At 39.9% G+C, this 18,469-nt stretch overlaps 3 protein-coding genes across 5 annotated transcripts in view; 2 read left to right on the top strand and 1 right to left on the bottom strand.

Annotated features, from left to right (window-relative positions):
* Nucleotides 1-17,562, top strand: part of LOC114840341 (NLR family CARD domain-containing protein 3-like) — a 32,293-nt gene extending 14,731 nt beyond the window's left edge. The window contains exons 2-7 of one of the 3 annotated variants that reach the window (XM_034295470.1): nucleotides 1,626-1,927; nucleotides 2,178-3,969; nucleotides 10,451-10,624; nucleotides 12,018-12,191; nucleotides 12,326-12,427; nucleotides 17,538-17,562. In XM_034295470.1, coding sequence (XP_034151361.1) covers nucleotides 1,642-1,927; nucleotides 2,178-3,969; nucleotides 10,451-10,624; nucleotides 12,018-12,191; nucleotides 12,326-12,389 — 2,490 coding nt within the window. In that variant the 5' untranslated portion in view covers nucleotides 1,626-1,641 and the 3' untranslated portion in view covers nucleotides 12,390-12,427; nucleotides 17,538-17,562. Of the gene's footprint in view, nucleotides 1-1,625; nucleotides 1,928-2,177; nucleotides 3,970-10,450; nucleotides 10,625-12,017; nucleotides 12,192-12,281; nucleotides 13,266-17,537 lie in introns of those variants that run through there. The other 2 variants (XM_034295469.1, XM_034295471.1) reach the window with 2 other exon arrangements.
* Nucleotides 1-18,469, bottom strand: part of LOC117595278 (NLR family CARD domain-containing protein 3-like) — a 495,319-nt gene that overhangs the window by 249,993 nt on the left and 226,857 nt on the right. The gene's annotated exons all lie outside the window — the stretch shown is intronic.
* LOC117595294 (ribonuclease inhibitor-like) lies at nucleotides 7,398-9,064 on the top strand. The gene is made up of 3 exons (XM_034295543.1): nucleotides 7,398-7,595; nucleotides 8,726-8,899; nucleotides 8,970-9,064. The coding sequence occupies exons 1-3, from the start codon at nucleotides 7,561-7,563 to the stop codon at nucleotides 9,037-9,039; spliced, it is 279 nt and encodes a 92-aa protein (XP_034151434.1). The 5' UTR covers nucleotides 7,398-7,560; the 3' UTR covers nucleotides 9,040-9,064.

The raw sequence follows: 18,469 nt of genomic DNA, 5'->3' as shown, positions 1-18,469 counted from the left end.
GGGGAACAAGAGACGCAAGGTTGACAGTATGGGTAATGGAGGGAGAGGGGAACAAGAGACGTAAGGTTGACAGTATGGGTAATGGAGGAAGAGGGGAACAAGAGACGTAAGGTTGACAGTATGGGTAATGGAGGGAGAGGGGAACAAGAGACGTAAGGTTGACAGTATGGGTAATGGAGGAAGAGGGGAACAAGAGACGTAAGGTTGACAGTATGGGTAATGGAGGGAGAGGGGAACAAGAGACGTATGGTTGACAGTATGGGTAATGGAGGGAGAGGGGAACAAGAGACGTATGGTTGACAGTATGGGTAATGGTAATGGTGACAGGGGAGGGGGAGAGGGTAGTGTGGAGGAAGGGAGGAAGGGTCAGAAGCAGGTGACATGGATATGGGCAACACAATAGTGCTGATGTTTATGGAGGGTGGGGGTGTAGGGGGGATGAGTCCAATGAAACAAACAGCTGCAATCCACAAAGAAGTAGGGGATGTGGTGGGGGCTAATGTGTTGAAGGGGGGGGAGGTTGTCATAGTGTGTAGGGATCAGGAGCAGAGAAATAGGGCCTTGGGGGTGAAGCAGGTAGGAGGTCTTAAGGTGGGGTCGAGCCGGGTGGAGGCTCAGACAGGGAAGCAATGGGTCAAAGGGGTGATAACTGGGGGGACTTTGAGTTTTGATAGTAGAGAAATTGAGGGTAATTTGAGGTGAGGCGGCTTATGAAAGTTCAAAGGCTGCAAGCGTTGAGGGATGGTGTTCGGGGGCACAGTCTGACAGTTCTGTTGTGTTCTGAGGACAGTGTGCTGCATATTATGGTTACCATGGAGATATGAGTTATTCTGTGAGGCCATATGTTGTCAAGACTTTGAGGTGTTACAACTGCCAGAGGTGCTAGCAGTGGGTGGTGCTAGGAGTGCTTCCTTCTGCCTGGAAGCAAGTGTGTCTTTATGAAAGGAGCCACAAAGGTTATTAAACACCAGGCAGCCTAACCTTCATGAGCTCCTGCCTACAAGAGGTGGGTAAACAGCAGTGAAAAGCCACTGAGCAAAATAATTTGAAAGACGTCTTTTCAATGTCTTTTCAATGTATTTTGCAACATCCTTTGCTCAATGGGAACAGAGCCCCACATCACTATACCCTTGTTTGCGCCATGTGACATAATAGGAATATGCACATTTGCACTAGTTAAGGACCACGTTTGTATCAATCTGTTTTAATATCCTGCGGTGTGTTTGTGGTCATCATGGACGTGTCTGTGCTGCAGAGGCTCAGGAGACCGGTACTTAGTTTGAAGATCCTGTTATATCCTGAGGCTTTACATGTTATACTGTAGATATAGGAAATGCACTGCAAAACCAACTTCCCCAAAAAATATTTTGGTGGCCTGCAAATTAAATGACATTGTTATCTACAGAATTCTCCTCAACAAGGCTGTAGGGTTGTACTGGATATTAAAGCATTTGTATCTTTCTTTAAGACCTTTCTAAACAAAATTTTCTAAATTTACATTGAGGATCCTACTGTGTTTTTCCCAGTATCTGGGGATCTGGAATGGCCACTGCTGCTCGACCTTAAGACCTTTCTAAACAAAATTTTCTAAATTTACATTGAGGATCCTACTGTGTTTTTCCAAGTATCTGGGGATCTGGAATGGCTACTGCTGCTCGAGAGCTGCTGCTGGCTACTCTGCAAAAGCTGGGCAAAAAAGAGTTGAAGACATTTCAATGGTACCTGCAGCATGCTGATGAGATGATCCTTCAGAAAGACTTTTGCAGCATCCCTAAGAGCAAGTTAGAGGATGCTGACAGAGAAGTCACAGTGGATATGATGGTGCAGACCTACACCCATGGCAATGCTATGAAGAACTCAATGGCGGTCTTGAAAAAGATGAACCGGAACGATCTTGCTGAGAGATTAATGGAGAACTGCAATACAGGTAATATTTACTTCCAGTTTAAATAAAATGTGTTGTCTTGTATGTATGCAAACTTCTTGTCCATTCAAGTAAATGTATGAAATACCTTTTTGAATGGTTTACAAGGTATTTCTTGAAATGCAAATGACTGATAATTAGTAATATACCTTTCTCCCTTTCTTATTTTATTTCTCATATTTAATATTCCATCACATATTGAGTACAGTACACTTTTGTTGCATAACACTCTTATCCTTGTTTGGTAATTTAGATGACTGTGCTGTGGTGTGCCAAACTGAAATTAAAAAGCTCAAAGAGAAGCTGAAGAATATGTCTGAAAAAATATCTGAGGGTATAGATAAACAAGGAAAGACAAAACATCTGGATAACATCTTCACAGAGCTCTACATCACAGAGGGTGGAAGTGGAGAGGTCAATAATGAACATGAGGTGAGACAGATTGAGAAAACAACCAGGAAACAAGCAAGACCAGAGACAGCAATCAAATGTAATGACATCTTCAAACCCACACCTGGACACGACAACCCAATCAGAACCGTTCTTACAAAGGGTGTGGCTGGAATTGGAAAAACAGTGTCTGTGCAGAAGTTCATTCTGGACTGGGTTCAAGGAAAAGCTAATCAGGACATCCAGTGTATATTTCCATTTCCATTCCGAAATCTGAATGTGTTAAAGGACAAATTAAGTTTGTTACATCTTATTGATAAGTGTTTTGAAACTCCAGGATTCTCCAACTTTGACAATTGCAAAGTTGTGTTCATCTTTGATGGTCTGGATGAGTGTAGATTACCCCTAGACTTCTACAACAATGAGTGTGTGTTTAATGTCACAGAGTCAACCTCAGTGGATGTGCTGCTGACAAACCTCATCAAGGGAAATCTGCTTCCCTCTGCTCTCCTCTGGATAACTACCAGACCGGCAGCAGCCAATCAGATCCCTTCAGGGTGTGTTGACCTGGTGACAGAGGTGAGAGGGTTCAAAGACCCACAGAAAGAGGAGTACTTCAGGAAGAGATTCAGTGATGAGGACCTGGCCAGCAGAATCATCTCACACATAAAGACATCAAGGAGCCTCCACATCATGTGTCACATACCAGTCTTCTGTTGGATCGTTGGCACAATCCTTGAGTACATCTTGACTACAGATGATAAAGTAGAGCTGCCCAAGACCCTAACAGACATGTACTCACACTTCCTTGTGTTTCAGTCCACACACAGGAATGTAAAGTATGATGGGAAAAAAGGGACTGATCCACACTGGAATAAAGAGATCATTCTGACACTGGGAAAACTGGCTTTTCAACAGCTACAGAAAGGCAATCTGATTTTCTATGAAGAAGACCTGAAAGAGTGTGGCATTGATATCAATGAAGCATCAGTTTACTCAGGAGTCTGTACACAGATCTTTAAAGAGGAATGTGAGCTGAACCAGAACAAGGTGTTCTGCTTTGTCCATCTGAGCATTCAGGAGTTTCTAGCTGCTGTATATGTTTTTTGCTCATTAATCAACAACAACAGAAATAAAATGTATGAACAACAATCAACCATCAGTAAAGTTTTAATGTGGTTAAAAAAAAAGTCTCAAGTCAAATTCTACAAGATTGCTGTGGATAAAGCCTTACAGAGTAAGACTGGACACTTGGACCTTTTCCTCCGCTTCCTTCTGGGTCTCTCACTGGAGTCAAATCAGAAGCATTTACAAGGTCTACTGACAAAGACCAGAAGCAGCTCACAGACCCACAGAGAAACAGTCAAGTACATCAAGGAGAAGATCAGGGAGAGTCCCTCTTCAGAGAGGTGCATCAATCTGTTCCACTGTCTGAATGAACTGAATGACCATTCTCTAGTGGAGGAGATCCAAAGGTACCTGAGTTCAGGACGTCTCTCCAGAGAAGAACTGTCACCTGCACAGTGGTCAGCTCTGGTATTTGTGTTACTGACTTCAGAAGAGGAGATTGATGTGTTTGACCTGAAGAAATACTCCACATCAGAGGAAGGTCTTCTGGGGTTGTTGCCAGTGATCAAAACCTGCAGAACTGCTCTGTAAGTACAGTCATGCAAATTACCCCCCACAAATTAACCCCCCCCCCACCACACACACACACACAAACCCTCTTTTTACATCTACAATATATGTTGACATGACAGCACTGATATATTTCTGTGTAGGAGGTTACATTTGTGTGTCATATATATAGGCAATGTCAGTTTTAAAAGTTTGTCCTTAAGTAGAGTTGACATGATAATGATGTAATATATAGAGGATATTCTAATGTTATTCTGAACTTTTGTTCTGTTTGTGTCATCATGATAATCTCTTTCCAGACTGTCAGGTTGTGGAATCACAAAGACAGGCTGTACTTATCTGGTCTCAGCTCTGAAGTCAAACCCCTCACACCTGAAAGAACTGGATCTGAGTAACAATGACCTGAAGGATACGGGAGTGGAGAAGCTCTCTGCTCTGCTGAAAGACCCACATTGTAGACTGGAGACTCTGAGGTGAGTAATAGTAGGTTCTTTTTATATTTAATATGACATAGTGATCATTAACATTATAACAATATAACAGAGGTGTTACACTACAACAAGGGACTAAAAACAGCTGCTGTTGTCAATGGGTGAACCTCCACCAGCCCTGAGCTCCCAGCAGGACAAAGTCCCCAACCTCCTGGTAAAGTCCACTGTTCACTGGTACAATATAAATGTTCACTGCTCTTCTATAATTAAACCAGCATGAAAATAATGACCTTTTTACATTTTATTAGCAATGATTCAGTCATCTTTGTGATCACCTGGCCACTTCTTCTATGGCATTAAATATTGAGTTCATGAAAATAACATGATATATAACTAAGGAACGTAATCAGGGAAACTTCACAACTCTGTGGTCTCAAGCAGCTATTTTCCTTATATATTCATACCTTTGAACATACCGTGTCCAAACACAACCAACAACTAAAGTGATCTTCTATATCTGGGTTATTTAGACAATATGTTTTTTTGGGGAGAACATGGTCTGAATCCATCAGCTAGTTATTTTTTTTTCGGACCATCGGTCCCAGAGTCTGAGGATCTCAGACGAGGTCTGCCTTTCCATCCAGCTGTGAGTGTGAGAGATATACCCTGTTGCTACCCTGAAGAAGACAGCTTGTCTGTAGAAACATTGGTGTGATATTAAATTATTGCATCTGAGCGTAGTAGTGTGGCTTTCTTATTCTTTAGAATGTGAGAGATATAACTTTATCATAGTGAATCACTATTACATCAATTCAACTGATAGTGTCACGACTGTGTTAAATCATATGTACACATTACTTTGTTACACATACAGTAATATTTGAGTCCTTATTGGTCAATAACCGTATGTTTTTGAAGAGACTGATATGATGTTCCAGCCTAGTCTGTATGCTCTGGTTTTGAGTGTTAAATCATAGTGGATGTGTCCATGGAGAAAGACAATTCTGAGCCCATATTACAACATACGGTTTCATTATTTCTCTATTTGAAATATTCAGGTATGTTAGATTGTTTCACCTGTGTATTGGGTCACTGTTTTTCACTGCTGCCTGTAGGATCAGAAATATTTCAGGTAATGTGTGAGATTGTTGTGTTCAGAGCTTCTAAACATACTGTATGTACTTTAGGCTAATAGGAATTATATTTGACTAATCAAAGACCGTAACCGAAAATATTTTACTAGATAAGTATGTTGACTTAGTGTAAATGTCGTTACAGTCCTACTTTCCAGGTTTATCAAACATTCAAATGTATCTTAATTTAAACCATCTGTTGTCCACAAATCCACCTCTGTTTTTCAGTTTAGTATCGTTCTTGCTAATACCTTCAACACACACACACACACAGTATATTTATTAACTGAGAACATTGATGGTTTTCTATAAAAGGGGTTACATTTGCGTGTCATATATATAGGCAATGTCAGTTTTAACAGTACGCCCTTAATTAATGCTGACATGACAAAGATGTAATACATGGAGGATATTCTATTGTTATTCTGAACTATTGTTCTGTTATTTGACATCATGATAATCTCTCTCCAGACTGTCAGGTTGTGGAATCACTGAGGAAGGCTGTGCTTTTCTGGTCTCAGCTCTGAAGTCAAACCCCTCACACCTGAAAGAACTGGATCTGAGTAACAATCTGCCAGAGGATTCAGGAGTGATTAAACTCTCTGCTTTGTTGGAGGATCCACAATGTAGACTGGAGACTCTGGGGTGAGTAATAGTAGTTTATTTTTATAGTTAATATGACATTGTGATCATTATCATTATACAACAGAGGTTTTACACTACAACAAGGGACTAAAACAGCGGCTTTTGTTAATGGGTGAACCTCCACCAGCCCTGAGCTCCCAGCAGGTGTAATGAATGGGGTGTTGCGGAGCAAGGAACCAGTTGCAGGCAGGAGTAGTTGGTGATGAGTCTTTAATAAAACAAACACAGAGCACAAAAAACACAATGAAAGAAAAGGGCTGACTAAAGCAGCAAAAACGAAAGCAGGCAACGGGTACAAAGTACTTTCATATAACAAGACATCCAAACGCAACAACTACAATGTGGGGAGCAGAGGGAAAACATTTAAACACATACAAACAATATCAATTGGGACCTGGTGTGAATGATTGAAAACATGTGACAGTCCGGGATGTGTTCGTATGTGTTGGAAACTCAGAATGTATGGCACGGTGGCGCTGCTGCTCACCGCACCATGACAGCAGAAGAAATATTCAGGGATGTTGGATTGTTTCACCTGTATATTGGGTCACTGTGTAGCTCACTGCTGCTTGTAGGATCAGAAATATTTCAGGTAATGTGTGAGATTGTTATGTTCAGAGTTTCCAAAAATAAGCAATAGGCAGTATGATGAGTCATCAACAGCCAATACCCAACAGATTTTACTAGTTAAGTAAGTTGACTTTGTTTAATTCTCTTTGCAGTCCTACTTTCCAGGTTTACTAACCATTCAAACTAATCTTGATTTCAACCCTCTGATGTCCACAGATCCCCCCCTTTGTCTGTTTTTATCATTCCTGCTACTCACCTCTTCTCACACACACACACAGTATATTTATTGACTGAGTACATTGATTATTTTCTATATAGTAAATTACATTCTAGTGTCATTTATTGGCAATGTTAGTTATACAAGTTGACATTACGATGATGTAATATATAGAGGATATTCTAATGTTATTCTGAACTATTGTTCTGTTTGTAACATGATGATAATCTCTCTCCAGACTTTCAGATTGTAGAATCACTGAGGAAGGCTGTGCTTCTCTGGTCTCAGCTCTGAAGTCAAACCCCTCACACCTGAAAGAACTGGATCTGAGTAACAATGACCTGAAGGATACGGGAGTGGAGAAACTCTCTGTTCTGCTGAAGGAACCACAATGTAGACTGGAGACTCTGAGGTGAGTAATAGTAGTTTATTTTATATTTAATATGACATAGTAATCATTAACATTATAATAATACAACAGAGGTTTTACACTACAACAATGGACTAAAATGAGCTACTCTTTTGAGTGGGTGAACCTCCACCAGCCCTGAGCTCCCAGCAGGACAAAGTCCCCAACTTCCTGCCCAATGGGATTTTCTAAAGGTCTGATAGATGAAGCCCCACCAGACCTCCTATCAGAAATGGAGGTGAAACACCCACAACCAGCAAGGCCTCCATGAAAACACAACAACTGATTATTACATTATTATTTTCTCTCCAGTAGGGGTGCTGCTATGGATTATTTTGAAAATGAATTATTCTATACCTTAATACGAGATTATTTGAATAATCGAAAAAGTAAAAACATGATTCACGGTCTATGTGGTGTTTGCTTTTACATTGAACCAAAATCTAAACAGCAGGTAAAGTCTTGGTCCAATGCTTCCTGAGCTGAAATAAAAGATCCCAGACATTTTAATATGGGCATAAAGTTGCTGTATTGCCAAATAATGTAAAATGCATAGCTTCAGGCCTAATGAATCTGTTAATTGACTAATTTACTTTTATGAACTGTATCACAATAACATTTTGCAAATTGTTGCATGTTTGTTCAGTATACTAGGAGCAAGGTATGGAAAACAAATAAATGTGAGGAAAACAAAGTCATAGTGGATTTGTCCACGGACAACGACAATTCCGATCCTGTTTTACAAAGTATGGTTTATTTATTTCTCTATTTGAAATATTCAGGGACTTTAGATGGTTTCACCTGCATATTGGGTCACTGTGTAGCTCACTGCTGCCTGTAGGATCAGAAATGTGTGAAATAATGTGTGACATTACTGTGTTCAGAGCCTCCAAACATACTGTTTGTAGGCTAATAGGAAATATAATTGACTAATCTAAGGCCGTAACAGAACAGATTTGACTAGATAAGTTGACTTACTCTAATAATCATTACAGTCCTACTTTCCAGGTTTATCAACCATTCAAACTAATCTTCATTTCAACCCTCTGATGTCCACAGATCCACCCCTTTTTGTCTGTTTATTATCATTCCTGCTACTCCTCCCCTCACACACACACACATACACACACACCCATACACACACACATTCACACACAGACACACACACACACAGACACACACATTTCCTACATATTTATTGCCTGAGAACATTGATGATTTACATTCTAGTGTCATGTATTGGCAATGTCAGTTTTAAAAGTATGTCCTTAATTAATGCTGGCATGACAAGATATAATATATAGAGGATATTCTAATGTTATTCTGAACTATTGTTCTGTTTGTGACATCATGATATTCTCTCTCCAGACTGTCAGGTTGTGGAATCTCTGAGGAAGGCTGTGTTTCTCTGGTCTCAGCGCTGAAGTCAAACCCCTCACACCTGAAAGAACTGGATCTGAGTACCAATTACCTGAAGGATACAGGAGTGGAGAAGCTCTCTGTTCTGCTGAAGGACCCACAATGTAGACTGGAGACTCTGAGGTGAGTAATAGTAGTTTATTTTTATATTTAATACGACATAGTGATCATTAACATTATAATAATACAACAGAGGTGTTACACTACAACAAGGGACTAAAAACAGCTGTTGTTGTCAATGGGTGAACCTCCACCAGCCCTGAGCTCCCTGCAGGACAAAGTCCCCAACCACCTGGTGAAGTCCACTGTTCACTGGTACAATATAAATGTTCACTGCTCTTCTATAATCAAACCAGCATGAAAATAATGACCTTTTTACATTTTATTAGCAATGATTCAGTCATCTTTGTGATCACCTGGCCACTTCTTCTATGGCATTAAATATTGAGTTCATGAAAATAACATGATATATAACTAAGGAACGTAATCATGGAAACTACACAACTCTGTGGTCTCAAGCAGCTAGTTTGTCTATATATTCATACCTTTGAACATACTGTGTCCAAACACAACCAACAACTAAAGTGATCTTTTACATCTGGGTTATTTAGACAATATGTTTTTTGGGGAGAACATGGTCTGAATCCATCAGCTCATTATTCTTTTTCGGACCATCGGTCCCAGAGTCTGAGGAAGTCAGATGAGGTCTGCCTTTCCATACAGCTGTGAGTGTGAGAGATATATCCTCTTGCTAACCTGAAGAAAACTGCTTGTCTGTATAAACGTTGGTATGATATTAAATTATTGCATCTGAGCGTAGTAGTGTGGCTTTCTTATTCTTTAGAATGTGAGCGATATAACTTTATCATAGTGAATCACTGTTACATCAATTCAACTGATAGTGTCACGACTGTGTTAAATCATATGTACACATCACTTGGTTACACATACAATAATACTTGAGTCCTGGTTGGTCAATAACCGTATGCATTTGAAGAGACTGATACGATGTTCCAGCCTAGTCTGTATGCTCTGGTTTTAAGTGTTAAATCATAGTCGATGTGTCCATGGAAAAAGACAATCCTGAGCCCATTTTACAACTTATGGTTTCATTATTTTTCTATTTGAAATATTCAGGGATGTTAGATTGTTTCACATGTTTATTGGGTCAGTGTGTAGCTCACTGCTGCCTGTAGGATCAGAAATATTTCATGTAATGTGTGAGATTGATGTGTTCAGAGTTTCCAAATATACTGTATGTAGGTTAATAGGCAATATGATGAGTCATCAACAGCCAATACCCAACAGATTTTACTAGATAAGTAAGTTGACTTTGTTGAATTCTCTTTGCAGTCCTACTTTCCAGGTTTACTAACCATTCAAACTAATCTTGATTTCAACCCTCTGATGTCCACAGACCCCCCCCCCCCCCTTTGTCTGTTTTTATCATTCCTGCTACTCCCCTCTTCTCAAACACACACACACACACACACAAACAGTATATTTATTGACAGTACATTGATTATTTTCTATATAGTAAATTACATTCTAGTGTCATTTATTGGCAATGTTAGTCATACAAGTTCACATGACAATGATGTAATATATAGAGGATATTCTAATGTTATTCTGAACTATTGTTCTGTATGTGACATCATGATATTCTCTCTCCAGACTGTCAGGTTGTGGAATCACAAAGAAAGGCTGTGCTTCTCTGGTCTCAGCTCTGAAGTCAAACCCCTCACACCTGAAAGAACTGGATCTGAGTAACAATGACCTGAAGGATACGGGAGTGGAGAAGATCTCTGTTCTGCTGAAGGAACCACAATGTAGACTGGAGACTCTGAGGTGAGTAATAGTAGTTTATTTTATATTTAATATGACATAGTGATCATTAACATTATAATAATACAACAGAGGTTTTACACTACAACAATGGACTAAAAGCAGCTACTGTTCTGAATGGGTGAACCTCCACCAGCCCTGAGCTCCCAGCAGGACAAAGTCCCCAACTTCCTGTCCAATGGGATTTTCTAAAGGTCTGATAGATGAAGCCCCACCAGACCTCCTATCAGACATGGAGGTGAAACACCCACAACCAGCAGGGCCTCCATGAAAACACAACCGCAGATTATTACATTATAATTTTCTCTCCAGTAGGGGTGCTGCTATGGATTATTTTGAAAATGAATTATTCTATACCTTAATACGAGATTATTTGAATAATCGAAAAAGTAAAAACATGATTCACGGTCTATGTGGTGTTTGCTTTTACATTGAACCAAAATCTAAACAGCAGGTAAAGTCTTGGTCCAATGCTTCCTGAGCTGAAATAAAAGATCCCAGACATTTTAATATGGGCATAAAGTTTCTGTATTGCCAAATAATGTAAAATGCATAGCTTCGGGCCTAATGAATCTGTTAATTGACTAATTTACTTTTATGAACTGTATCACAATAACATTTTGCAAATTGTTGCATGTTTGTTCAGTATACTAGGAGCAAGGTATGGAAAACAAATAAATGTGAGGAAAACAAAGTCATAGTGGATGTGTCCACGGACAACGACAATTCCGATCCTGTTTTATAGTGTATGGTTTATTTATTTCTCTATTTGAAATATTCAGGGACTTTAGATGGTTTCACCTGCATATTGGGTCACTGTGTAGCTCACTGCTGCCTGTAGGATCCGTAATGTGTGAAATAATGTGTGACATTACTGTGTTCAGAGCCTCCAAACATACTGTTTGTAGGCTAATAGGAAATATAATTGACTAATCTAAGGCCGTAACAGAACAGATTTGACTAGATAAGTTGACTTACTCTAATAATCATTACAGTCCTACTTTCCAGGTTTATTAACCATTCAAACTAATCTTCATTTCAACCCTCTGATGTCCACAGATCTACCCCTTTTTGTCTGTTTATTATCATTCCTGCTACTCCTTCCCTCACACACACATACACCCACACATTCACACACACACACACACACACACACACACACACACACACACACACACACACACACACACACACACACACACACACACACATTTCCTACATATTTATTGCCTGAGAACATTGATGATTTACATTCTAGTGTCATGTATTGGCAATGTCAGTTTTAAAAGTATGTCCTTAATTAATGCTGGCATGACAAGATATAATATATAGAGGATATTATAATGTTATTCTGAACTATTGTTCTGTTTGTGTCATCATGATAATTTCTCTCCAGACTGTCAGGTTGTAGAATTACAAAGAAAGGCTGTGCTTCTCTGGTCTCAGCTCTGAAGTCAAACCCCTCACACCTGAATGAACTGGATCTGAGTAACAATCAGCCAACGGATTCAGGAGTGGAGAAACTCTCTGCTCTGCTGAAAGACCCACAATGTAGACTGGAGACTCTGAGGTGAGTAATAGTAGTTTATTTTTATATTTAATATGACATAGTGATCATTAACATTATAATAATACAACAGAGGTGTTACACTACAACAAGGGACTAAAAACAGCTGCTGTTGTCAATGGGTGAACCTCCACCAGCCCTGAGCTCCCAGCAGGACAAAGTCCCCAACCTCCTGCCCAATGGGATTTTCTAAGGGTCTGATAGATGAAGCCCCACCAGACCTCCTATCAGACATTGAGGTGAAACACCCACAACCAGCAGGGCCTCCATGAAAACACAACAACAGATTATTACATTATTATTTTCTCTCCAGTAGGGGTGCTGCTATGGATTATTTTCATAATGGATTATTCAATACCTAAATACGAGAATATTTGAATAATCGATAAAGTAAAAACATGACTCATGGTCTCTGTGGTGTTTGCTTTTACATTGAACCAAACTCTAAACAGCAGGTAAAGTCTTGGTCCAGTGTTTCCTGAGCTGAAATAAAGATCCCACACATTTTAATATGGGCATACAGTTTCTGTATTGCCAAATAATGTAAAATCCATATGTTCAGGCCTAATGAATCTGTTAATGGACTGATTTCCTTTCATGAACTGTATCACAATCACATTTTGCAAACAGTTGCATAGTTGTTTAGTATACTAGGAGCAAGGTGAGGAAAACAAAGTCATAGTGGATGTGTCCACGGACAACGACAATTCCGATCCTGTTTTACAGTGTATGGTTTATTTATTTCTCTATTTGAAATATTCAGGGACTTTAGATGGTTTCACCTGCATATTGGGTCACTGAATAGGCTCACTGCTGCCTGTAGGATCTGAAATGTGTAAGATAGTTGTGTTCAGAGCCTCCAAACTTACTGTTCGTACATATTGTATATTTCCTACATATTTATTGACTGAGAACATTGATGATTTACATTCTAGTGTCATATATTGGCAATGTCAGTTTTAAAAGTATGCCCTTTATTAAGGCTGACATGACAAGTTATAATATATAGATCAGGGGTGGGCAATATTTTTCACTGGGGGGCCACACTGAAAATGCCAGAGAGCATCGTGGGCCAGATTAATTTTTGCCTAAAAAACACACAACATAGCTAACTTTGTTAGCTTGCATATTATATTTATGCATATTTATTTTCCATGCAACACCGTTTTCATAATTGAACTTAATATACTTCAAAATCCCTTTTTAGGCTTATTACTCAACAGAAATGTTACAACACATATTTGTCTTAAACTTAACTTTCAACTCAACTGAGTAAGCTACATTACATAAGGTATAGTGTATAACAGTTATATAGGTATAATAGTTATCAGGGCTGACATAAGTCTATGAAATCTCTTCTGAAGATTTTCACTCAAAGCCAGGGGCGTAGCACAAGATCCAGGGCCCTAGGCATAGACAGTCCTGATGCCCCCCCCCAATTAAAAAATAAATTATAATAATAATAATCAGGTCTCTGTACACATGAATCTGTAGGCCTAGATGTTTATAGGGTGATAACTATTAACTGTACTGCTTAGAGTAGGCTGATAATTTCTCTACACACATTTCAAACCTTTCTCAACATTCTCTAACCTACTTTACTCTGCCTACTCTCCAGTTCCTCATCTCTCATTTCCACACTGTACTCCCTGCTGTCTTCACTCCCATCATCCTCAATCACATCTTCTCTATCATCTTTCTCTATGAAGGATACCTTTGATATTAACCTCTTATCCTAATTGTAATGTTATATAATAAAATACATTAAGATATTAGTGTTCTGCTCTTCATATGGGTTGTCTCAGTCTGTTTTTAGCACTAACGGTCACGGAGATATTCAAGTAGTAGAGCACGATTTCGTTTTCTAGTTTGTGCTCACCTTTCTTCTCTCCTTATTCTGTCTTTCCTTTCTTTTCTGGCAGCCTGGTTTGGATTTCTTTGAGAAAGACATTTCTATACTAGAGGTTTGCGCTCCACCTAGCGCTCCACGTCTCCACCAGATGCTCAACTGAACTAAACAAAATGCGTGCAGGTGGACTAAACCACTTGGCGCATTAGTAAGGGGTGGGTGAGACCTTAGATAGTCTTTTTTGTATACAAAATGTAGTCAGTCAATCAACCAAGTTATTCAGCCGATACACTTTACATTTCATCTGACAAGCATTAGGAAATGTAATTAGGAAATGAAAATATTCAGGTGAAATAAATTATATTCCAGACTTTTCAAGTGCCCTCTCTCCCCTTGGGGTCTGGTAATCAGTATCGGTTTTACCCCCAGTCCGACGCCCCTGCTCAAAGCAAATGTTGGTGTAATTGCCGTCATCTAACTTCATACAATATTTGTTGTACTACGTGCTTTTAACGATAGCTATTCCAGCAGCCCAAACTCAAACAATCTACTTAATTTCTGCCCCATTTTTCTGGTGTTGGGAAATGTACTAATGATTTAAAATCCTACTAATCTGAAGCATCAGTACAACCAAAAATGCGTGAAAATTGTATAATATGCTTTTATATCAAGTTAATATCTAGTAAAATATTAAGAAGTCCATTCACATTAAGCCATTTAGCGAAGGGTTTGTTTTATCCAAAATGACAAGTGAGGCCAAGAACAATCATAGCATATAACTACTACAATGGCTCTAAACACCAATTATAATAATCACTAAATATTATTTATTATTATTATTGGCTCACACTTTGAAAATACAGTATCTAATATACATGTACTATATATAATATATATTATTAAATACATAATATCAAGTAGATTAAATATCTAACACATGTTGGTAGTCAGTGGCCCTGGTATGGTTGAGGTGGAGCCAAGGGTCTCTGGTAAGTGTTGAGGTGGAGCCAAGGGGCCCTGGTATGGGTTGAGCCAAGGGTCTCTGGTATGGGTTGAGGTGGAGCCCTGGTATGGGTTGAGGTGGAGCCAAGGGGCCTTGGTATGGGTTGAGGTGGAGCCAAGGGGCCCTGGAATGGGTTGAGGTGGAGCCCTGGTATGGGTTGAGGTGGAGCCAAGGGGCCCTGGTATGGTTTGAGGTGGAGGCCAGGGACCCTGGTATAGGTTGAGGTGGAGCCCTGGTAGTCAGGAGGCACTTGAGGGGCTAAGGGGTCCACATATTAAAGCGCTATCTACATTGTGCATTCACAGTATATTGTCCCAGGGGCCTCTGACCATTATTTGCCATCAGGGTACCTTGTAAGCTGAGGCCCCTAATTGTCAGAGGCCCCTGGGCCCAGGCCCCATTCCATGATCTGGCCCTGGTTCCTGAGCCCATACAGTGATGTCCACTACAAGAAGCGTGTCTTTTTTTAATACAGTGATTTCCACTACAAGAAGCGTGTCTGTTTTAATGCAGTGCCCGAAGATCACAGCCATCCAATATTGGTGTTTGGCCTTGTCCCTTTGCGTACAGAGATTTCTCCGGATTCTCAGTCTATTAATGATGTTATGTACTGTGGATGATGAGATCCCCAAACTCTTTGCAATTTAACGTTGAGAAGCGTTATTCTTAAATTGTTTCACTAGTGGCCTGCACAGTTTTTCACAGATTCTCATCCTCTTTGGGATGCTCTTTTTATACTCAATCATGTAATTAGACAATAAACCAAATTAGTTGTATGCTCTTTCACCAGGTTGGTTTTTATTAAATGTTTCCAGCTTTTTGAAACATGTTGCTGGCATCAACATAACATGTCTTAGTTTCAACATTTGATATGTTGTCTTTGTATTCTTTTCTATTGAATCTAGTATTACAGGCAACCAAGGCTTTCTGAAGTGTTAGAGGCTTTCAAAATCATATGTTCTCAAGGCTTTGAAACTCACTGCACAGTGGTGTCACCTGCTGGTCAGGAATAAATATCACATGTTTAATGTTTATATAGATGTATGTATCTTCTGCAGGTTCCAACATGACTTTGTGGTACAGTGGGTAGGTGTGTGCTTTCCAAAGGGAAATTAAAATGCCTGGTTCATATCCACATTCTTCCTGCCTTTCCAGACAACACAACTATGCATCCATTGTAATGTTTTGTATTATTAAGACAAGAGTACAGAGTACTGATACACATAAATAAAAACAATTATTTAAAAACAATAAACAGTATCGTTTGAACTTAAAAAAGTGAAACATGATCTGTCACCATAACAAGTCACAGAGTGAGAGTCGGTGACACTACCCACTGGGGCATCGATGGACTTATAATGCAAAGAACAAATAAATGACTAAATAAGGTGACCAGTAGAGGGCGGTGTTTTAAAGTCTCAGGCACCAAACTACCATAGAAACCTGTATTTTACAAGAGGATTTGGAAAAAGCATGTGATCAAACGAGGCTTCGTACGTCATCAATCACATGGTATTACAGCGATACAAGACTCAGCCCTTTAACATGGATTAGAATGGGTTGACATTTCAAAGCAACCCTTGATTGGAGAGTTTAGTTCAATCTCCTGATCAACAATAGCAGAGTGGCAGCTGAAATCGTGTTTTGTAAATAGTTTTCTTTTGTAAACCTGGCTTCTTTGCAATTGAGATTGAATTAGCATGGGCTAGGTTGTTAGATTTAGTCATAGATTTCAAACATGTAGTTTCAAAATGGGAAGGTGGGAACCTGGGAAGGTGTTCCGGTCCCGTCCCACCGGGAGGAGAGCCCGGGGAAGACCTAGGACACGCTGGAGGGACTATGTCTCCCGGCTGGCCTGGGAACGCCTCGGTGTCCCCCCAGAAGAGCTGGAGGAAGTGTCTGGGGAGAGGGAAGTCTGGGCAACCCGGCCCCGGATAAGCGGAAGATGATGGATGGATGGTTAGTTTCAAAATGGGAAGTTACTTCTTCAAAACCTTGTGATCAATGACGTCTGAATCTTTGATTACATGCCTTTTTAAACCTTGTTGCAAAATGCTCCCAGTTCTGTCTTGGATGCCAATTTGCTTTCACTCACTGACCTCGACACCTAATTCACCATTCTATGAACATAATGTGTTAGTGTTGGGGTTATGAGTTACAGGCAGTGACATGAGACACTATCACATAATGTCTAAATGATTTGTTTCATTTCATATATGCTATGACACTTTATCCTAAACATTACTATGGATAAACAGTTTAAAATAAATGGTTACCTGGGAGGCAAACCACCCATTCTGACTCGTAACCTGAAATTATTTATTGCTGATCAGGAGATGTCACTATTGTAAATTATTTAATAACTGAATTCATCTTTAGTAACTATTTCATCTTTTTTTTTACAATCTTAAAAAGCCTTGGTTTCCCATCAGTACTTGAAAGTTCAGAGACTTTGTTAATGTGAGTATTTTGTGAATAAATGATAATCTCTGTGCAGGCTGTCAGGCTGTCAGGTCACAAAGGAAGGCTGTGCTTCTCTGGTCTCAGCTCTAAAGTCAAACCCCTCACACCTGAAAGAACTGGATCTGAGCTACAATCACCCAGGAGACTTGGGAGTCAGACTGCTCTCTGCTGTACTGGAGGATCCACACTGGAGACTGGAGAAACTCAAGTAAGTCCTGTAGAGGTTTTCTCTATCAGTAATCAGTAATGGGGTATTAAGTTGTCATGTTGTTTTGCATTATGTAATATGTGTCAAATACAGACCTGCCTACCTGTAATCAGTTTGTGTAGCAAGAACAATAATTATAAATTTGAGGAAAACACATTATTTACTGTATTCATGAAATTCTGTTTTTTTCACCACCCAATCCGAGTCAGATCCAAGGTTGTCCAGATCCGGTCCAAAAATGTACCGACATGAGGGTTAATTGTCTCTAAATTGTGTTGGATATATAACAGACACAAATTCATCCTAAAGAGAAAAATGGCTGCTCTCTTCCGACGCAGGCCTGTCTTATTATTTTACCTTGTCTGGCAGTGTGTCACGGTCGTGGGATGGAAAGGACACAGGCGCAGAGTAGAGGTAGGGAAGGTAATCCATGTTTTAATCAAACAAAAGAAAGAAGGACTCCAACAAACAAAAAGGCAGCAACCAGTGACGTGGGTCTTCCTTACACAGGATACACAAAACCAAAATGAACCACACCTTGGGGCCTAACAAACTAAACTTAAATAGGGTCCCCAATTGGAGGCAATAACTAACACCTGCCTCCAATTGGGGAAACCAAAAAAAAGGAGTAGAGGTGGCTAAAGGCCACCTCCTGTCCTGTCCTGGCTATGCCCCGAGCCCAGCGCAGAGATGGCTAGGGGCACAGCCGGGACGTGACAGTACCCCCCCCCAAAGGCACGGGCTCCCGACCGCAAGAC

Source organism: Esox lucius, chromosome 11, assembly GCF_011004845.1.
Source record: "Esox lucius isolate fEsoLuc1 chromosome 11, fEsoLuc1.pri, whole genome shotgun sequence".
Lineage (NCBI taxonomy): Eukaryota > Metazoa > Chordata > Actinopteri > Esociformes > Esocidae > Esox > Esox lucius.
This window is presented reverse-complemented; position numbering and strand designations above follow the sequence as displayed.